A 7,941-nucleotide genomic window follows, 5' to 3' on the forward strand; every position below is an offset into this window, starting at 1 on the left:
GAAGAGCATTGAATGAAAGAGACTCAACAGACCAGAGAGAATATTGCCTACATTGTATCGTATCATACTCCTGCTGAATGAGATATACAGTAAGACACTTTTCACTCTGGATGTAGGGCCCCCCTCCTCAGCCTCATCTTTTACTAAATGTATTAGTTTAACTGCCAAGCAAATGTGAGGATGTGCATCCATATTTCTCTTTTTTCTCTTTTGTCTAAAACATAAGGTTTATTGAACTGCCGGAGCTTACCTCTGTGAAATGAATAATTCTGATTGGCTGAACAATGCACAGACACACACACACACACACACACACACACAGACACACACACACACACACACACCCTGGCCCACACCTCATTTACGCTGCTCTTCCCTCCAGTATCAGTCTGGACTCAGCCAGGCATGCTTAGATGGAGCCATCGTGCTTAAGTTCATGTTCCATAAACGCACAGCAGCAAATCAGATTTTTCATTAAAGGCCTCTCATATTGCACTGTCAAGCTCAAGGCGTCGAGGTTGGCCATACATAGATTGGCCTTGTTTTGTAAACGCTCGAGTGGTTTAGGTGGCGCGTCTTAAAGTCCCTCGGTGCGAGATGCCCCAGTTTGGTTGACGAGATTCTCAATGTTGGTGTTTGCTCTAACCACCCCTCCCCCCCATACACACACACACACATACACACACACACACACACACACACACACACACACACACACACACACACACACACACACACACAAACACACACACACTTTTGCCCTCTCGTGAGGTCAGGACCTGTTGAGGTGGCATCTGAGGTTGAGGGAAGTGACGAGGGGTGACGGGGCCCTGGGTGGACTTGCGTGACTCAGGGCAGACGCTACAACGCTGCTACTCACACCTGGGTCACTGGCAAAGGCCGGCAAACACACACACACACAAGCACGCTCTCTATCACACACACACACACACACACGCACGCACGCACGCACGCACGCACGCACGCACACACACACACACACCCACCCACCCACCCACACACACCCACACACATACAGTACACAAACAAACACACACACACACATGTACACTCACACACGGAATCAGAAGTGGGCTCACTGCAGTCGTGCATGTGCACAGAGATAAACACATAAGAATACACAGCAATTTTTGGATTTAAATGCAGTGCTATGCAGTACTAGTATCTAGTTTAGGATGCATTTACACACTCACACACACTCAAACACACGTCTATTCAGGTAGGTGTTGGACTGTGTGTGTGTGTGTGCAGTCACACTCATGCAAATCCATTATACATGTGTTTACACACATCTGTGGACAAACAGAAAATATCATCACATGTGAAAATCTACATCTGTACATGCGTGTGCAGACACACATACACACACACTCCTAACTTCATACACATACACACACACCCCACAGACATGTCACACACCATTAACCCAGTATCTCCGTACCCCTGACACGCTCCATCCCAGCTGTGTGTTGGGGACCACAGACATGAATCACCTCCAACAGAGTCTGCAGCGCCAATGGAGTAATCACAAGTCAGTTTGAGTTTGTGCACTCACACACACACACACACACACACACACACACACACACACACACACACACACATACTGTACACACACACACACACACACACACACACACACACACACACCTATAAAGATAACACATCCAGGCCCTGGGGATGCAATATTTCATCTTTGCTTTGGTGGTGCTAATGCTCGGTCTTCAGCCTGGGAAGCCCTCCTAGCCCCAGCCCCAGCCCCCACACTGGTTATGGTGGCCTTCGCACAAACAGCCCTGTCTTCCAGTGAGGCTGCTAGTCATGCGGCACTGTGCTTCATTTGTGTTGTTCAGGGGGTTGGTGTATCTTTTGTGTGTGTGTGTGTTCTCTCTCTCTCTCTCTCTCTCTCTCTCTCTCTCTCTACCTTGTTTTTTCTCTCTTTCTCCCCCCTCTGTCTCTCTCTCTCTTCTTCATTCTCTCGTTCTCTCTCTTTCTCTCTCTCCGTTGTTCTCTCCCTGGTCCCCTGTTACTGCTGCCTGACCGCCGAGCACAGGCCTGTAAATGTCAGCGAGCATTAATACCCTCGGATTTCACACTGGCCTAAAAGCCACTGTCATCATTTCACCCCAGCCGCCCACGCCCACGCGCACACACACATCACACATGCCCACAGTCACATACACAGATGCACATTAGCGCACATGCACACACACACACACAGACACACACACACACACACACACACACACACATGCCCACAGTCACATAACAGTCACCCACCGCGACATGCACATGCACCTCAACAGCACACACACACACACACACACACACACACACACACACACACACACACTAAAGATCAACATAACAGTCACCCACCGACACACACACCTCAAAGCACACACACACACACACACACACACTAAAGATCAACATAACAGTCACCCACCCACCCACACACACACTTCCCTCTCTCTCTCTCTCTCTCAATCACTCATATGCACACACACAGACACACACAGAGTCAACACTGTCACATACCTATACATACATTATAGGCACATACATCCATGACAAACCCATGAACCCATATAGTCACTAAGCATAAACACATAGCCATCCACTCAATGCAAGCCCATAGTCTCACATACATTCACTTCCAAACAGCACACATTAAGGGCATTTACTCGCTCTCAAACACACATAACCATATATGTTTTCCACATATGAATAAACATGCGCATACATATACACACATCAACTCAATGACCACAGATTCACTGACAAACATATTCATAAGATATAGACACTTACACATGCACATGGACATTGAGGGCTATATTTTAACGGTCTGAAACGGCAAACGCAAGTCACTTTGTGGGCGGATCTTGGGCGCTGATGCTATTTTACCGGCGGGATATTTGACTGTTGCGCCCGACGCAAATCTAAAATGGGGTGGTCTGAAGTAGCTACATTAATCATGGGGTGGTTTGGGCGTAACGTGCAATAAACCAATCAGGCGTCATCTCACATTCCCTTTAACAACAGGCACGCTTGTGCCATAGCTGATTGCTATTATGGTGGCGTATTTGCCAGGCGCAGCCAGTTTAGGTCACCAATGCACGAACAAAACCGCGAAATGGACAAATATTATCAAGGCTTTGAATGTTTCCGTCTGTGCACGGGGGTGTCTGTAGATTGGTGTGCAACGCATTCATTCATGCAGGCCTGTGGTCATGCATGCGCCCTTAAATAGCATCTGCATTTCGCCACAGACTTTAGACCAGGGAGTTCCTGGTCTGTGGCGGAATTGTTTTCTGAAACTGCAAAATATCAACAGTGAACGTTTGCGCCGGAACACGCCCCATCTTTTCGCTGAACCGCACCAGTGGGCGCAGTCGAATTCCCTAATTTACAGGCACGTACCTGTGGAGGGAAAATTCCAATATGCGCTGACTGCAAAATAGGAAAGACAAAAGCGCAAGTATACAAAGTCAATTGCGCTGGGACGCACGATAGAGCCCTGAATCAGTTCATGCTCCAACATTGTCATATACACGCCCACACAAGCACACAATAGACTAGACTGCTGCTGCTGCAAAAAAAAAAAAAAAACATGTATTGCCTTCACAAACACACACATGTAGCTGCATACATACACACATACACACACACACAAACTCTTGCTGACTATCATTGTCATTGATGATCAGGGTCTATTCTAAAGTTCCCATGATGGGGTTTTTTCGCCTTACGGTTGCCCCCTGGCCCACATTGCCCCAGACCTGTAGTTGGCATTACGCCATAAATCACTATGATCCCCACTATGATCCCCTGTGTGTGTGTGTGTGTGTGTGTGTGTGTGTGTGTGTGTGTGTGTGTGTGTGTGTGTGTGTGTGTGTGTGTGTGTGCGTGCATGTGTATTTGTTTGTGTTTCCATTAGCTGGAGCTTCCATGTGTGTCTGACCTGCCTTAGCCTAGCCTGTGTTTTTGACTGAAGCGTGACTGGCCATCTGCTAGGAGGCATTCGCTCTAATTTTACCGCCCGCTGTAGACACGGATACAGATGAGTGTTTGCGTGTGTGCGTGTGTGCGTGCGTGCATGCGTGAACACATGTGTGTGTGTGTGTGTAGGTATGTGTATGTGTGCCTGTGCATGTTCGTGTGTCTGGACAGAATTGGCTGTGCAGCGTTTCGGTACATCAGGTTGTCACTGTACTTTCTGACAGGTGTGTTGATAAGGCCCGTGTGTAATGAGGTCTTGAGAAAAGCTGTCGGTGGCTTCCTTTAGGTGAATCACTCCGTCAGCTTCCCCCAGAGAGAGGGAGACAGAAAGAGAGAAGAGAAAAGAGAGAGAGGGGGAGAGAGAAAGAAAGAATACAGAGAGGAGAGAGAAAGAAAACAGAGAGAGCGAGAGAGAGAGAGAAAGAGAGGAGTTTTGACTGTTGGGAGTCTGCATGATTCACAGTGCCGTACACAGGGGATTGTAATGCCCTGTTGAGCCGTATATAGAGCTTATGGAGCGTATGAAACGGTTTGGGCAAACCTAAACAGGTGGAGATCACATCACGGGCAAAACTACACCATCTGCCCAGTGCGGGCTCGTGAGCAGCTGGAGACAAGCTCAAACACTATGCGGAGGTGTTTTGTCCTTTTACCACACACACACATACACACACACACGCACACACACACGCACACACACACACACACACGCACACACACACACACACACACGCACACACACTCACGCATGCATACACACACATACTCTGGCTCTTGTGACCTCATCACTGGTGCAAGTTCCTAATCTATTTTTTCCTCTCTCTTTCTCTCTCACTCTTTCTCACTACTGCTGTTCTCTCTCTCCATCTCTTTCACTCCATTTCTGTCTTGTCTGGTTCTCTCTTTCTGTCCCCTTATCTTTCTCTATCACTCCATCTGTATGTGTCTACCTCTGCCTTGTCACTCTCACTCTCTCTCCATCTCTCTCTCCCTCCTCTGTCTGCCTTTCCTCCTCTACCTTTCCCCCCTCTATCTCTCTCCATCTCTCTCCCTCCTCTGTCTGCCTCTCCTCCTCTACCTTTCCCCCTCTATCTCTCTCCATCTCTCTCCCTCCTCTGTCTGCCTCTCCTCCTCTACCTTTCCCCCCTCTATCTCTCTCCATCTCTCTCCCTCCTCTGTCTGCCTTTCCTCCTCTACCCTTCCCCCCTCTATCTCTCTCCATCTCTCTCTCCCTCCTCTGTCTGCCTCTCCTCCTCTACCTTTCCCCCCTCTATCTCTCTTCACCTTTTTCTCTCCTCCTATCTCTCTCTGTCGCCCTTCTCTATCTGACTGTATATACCTCATCACTCTCTCTCCCCCCCCTCTCACTCCATCACGCTCTCTCTCTCTTCATCTCTCTCTCCCTCTTTCTCTCTGTCTTCACCCCCTCTCTTTCCCCTTTTCCTTTCACTCTCCCTTATCCATCTCTTTTTCTCTATCTTCATTCCCCTCTCTTTCTCTCTCTATCTTCATTCCCCTCTCTCTCTCACTCTCTCTCTGTCTTCATCCTCCCCTCCCCCCCTCTCTCTTCACCCTCCCCTATCCATCTCTCTCCTCATCTCTCTCTCTCCATCCTCCTCTCCTGGCCCCCTCAGATGTACATCCAGACGGCCACACTGACCATCTCCATGAGCCTGAGCGCCTCGGTGTCGCTGGGGATGCTCTACATGCCCAAGGTGTACATCATCATCTTCCACCCGGAGCAGAACGTGCCCAAGCGCAAGCGCAGCTTCAAGGCCATCGTCACCGCCGCCACCATGTCCGGCAAGCTGACCCAGAAGGCCGGCGACCGGCCCAACGGAGAGGTCAAAACGGAGCTCTGCGAGAGCATGGAGACCAACAGTGAGTACTCGCTGCTCACTTAAAAGAAAAAGGAAAAAAACGAAAGAGAGAGGGAGAGAGAGAGAGAAGGAGGGAGGAATAAAGGCAAAGTGTTTTTCACTGCATCCACTTTGGATTCAACCGCAATCCCCTTCTTTTCTGCAGCCACCTTGCCCATTCATCCCTTTACACACACACTCCCTCCACCACATCTACTCTCTTCTTTGTTTTTTTTTTGTTTTTTGTCGTTGTTTTTTTTCCCCCCTGTGAATATGGAAACATCCGGATACTGCACCACTCTTTAAACTGATGTTTCCATATCAGTTGCCATGGAGATGTCGTACTGCTTCGTCTGTACTGCCTGTGTGTTCGTATGCATGTTTATTTGTATTTGTATCCAAGTAGTTTACAGCACTTAACTGTACTGTTGCACTTGAGAAAGAGAGAACTACTGCACTTCTTTGCCAACGCATTGAACCCCCTCCTCCCTCCCCAACCTTGCTACCCCTCCCCTTCCACCTCTACCACTTGTCTTGTTTTTGAACTGCTCTGCCCCACCCCACCACCCCTCACCACCATGTTGAGGATTATCGACCGTGTTTGACAGTGTTTAATCATTCCGAGGTGATCTGACGCTGTATGAGGGGGAATGGGAGTCTTTGAAGTAATTAAGCCAATCACTTTGTTCTGTGCTGCAGGTGCTGCGTTCCCCTGTCAGACATGAAAGTTTTTTTTTTTTACACTCACTACTGTCTGGCTGTCAGCACTTTGGTTTCCGAGCAACGGCGAAGGTCAATCTCCATTTATTTACTCGTTAGTGTTCTGCAGACGGGAGGAGCACAAGTGTTGGGGTTTAGATTTTTTTTTAAAAACAAAGCAAAGAAAAAAGTATAACCATTTTTTTTTTCAGATGTTGGATTACTTTTTTTTTCGTTCTTCTGGCATATTGCATTTACACACTAAAAGCTACCCCTTGAGATTTTTTTTTGTTATGATAGATAAAGACAAAAGAAAAGCTTCAGCCAGCAGAGCATCTGGAACTGCAGAGCTCGAGCTGACATGTTTATGAAAAATAAGAAGAGAGTGGGGATGAGCGGATTTTTTTTTTTTTTTCTAATGAAACGGGCATCTGAAGTCATGTGGCCTGACAGAAATACAACCCCCTCCCTCTCTTCCTTTCCCCTTTTTCACCAAAAATAAATACGTATAGAAACTACTAAAGCACAGGTATACAGATTCGTTCTGAGTCAAAGACGATCCCTCCTTCTCTAACGTCTTTCCTACTCCTGGCAGCTTCCTCCACCAAGACGACGTACGTCAGCTATAGCAATCATGGCATCTGAGTGGGGGACACAACCACGGAGGGACCCCTACCCCCCCCCACTGAGGACGACACCACTACATGAGGAACCGTCCTGCTTTTTTTTTCGTCGTGAGGAGGAGGAGGAGGAAGAGGAAGAGGAGGAGAGCTTTCTTTGAGCGAGCGAATGACCAAGCATGAGACTTTATTTCTAACATCTCTCCCCAGCATTGAGCCTCCAGCCCCAGTGGTGGGGGACGGGATGGAGGAGGATGAGGAGGAGGAGGGGAGGGGGGGTGTTGGGCATGGAGAGCCTCACACAAGAGGCTGCTGCTCTGTCATAGAGCTACCTGTCCTGCCATGCAAGAAAAAAAAAATATAATAATAATACAGAAATTAAGAAATGAATAAACAAAAAGAGAAACATGAAAAGACTCATCGTTTGACAAAAAAAGAGAACAAAATCAAAGAAAATGTGAGACTGAGAAATGGGCTCGCAATCACACCACATCACACCACACACACACACACATACTGTACACACACAGACACACACACACTTATACACACAAACACAAATGGACAAACAAACCAACATACATAAAAAAATGAAAAAGAAAAGAAACAAACAACCAGTGTAAAACGTTATACAGTACAAACAGAGAAAAGTGGGAAAAGACGTTTAAAAAGAAGTTTAAATGAATTTTAAAAATTGTGCAAAAAAATATCAGATATGAAAAATATCAGAGTTGATC

General features: G+C 47.4%; 1 protein-coding gene across 3 annotated transcripts in view; it reads left to right on the plus strand.

Moving 5' to 3' along the window:
• grm8a (glutamate receptor, metabotropic 8a) overlaps positions 1 to 7,285 on the plus strand; it is a 166,640-nt gene extending 159,355 nt beyond the window's left edge. For 2 of the 3 annotated variants that reach the window (XM_048267683.1, XM_048267685.1), the window contains 2 exons: positions 5,661 to 5,907; positions 7,180 to 7,285. In XM_048267683.1, the coding sequence (XP_048123640.1) occupies positions 5,661 to 5,907; positions 7,180 to 7,229 (297 nt within the window). In that variant the 3' untranslated portion in view covers positions 7,230 to 7,285. Of the gene's footprint in view, positions 1 to 5,660; positions 5,908 to 6,584 lie in introns of all 3 variants that reach the window. The other variant, XM_048267684.1, reaches the window with a different exon arrangement.
• Positions 7,286 to 7,941: the final 656 nt, after the last annotated feature.

The sequence above is a fragment of the Alosa alosa genome, chromosome 17, assembly GCF_017589495.1.
Source record: "Alosa alosa isolate M-15738 ecotype Scorff River chromosome 17, AALO_Geno_1.1, whole genome shotgun sequence".
NCBI lineage: Eukaryota > Metazoa > Chordata > Actinopteri > Clupeiformes > Clupeidae > Alosa > Alosa alosa.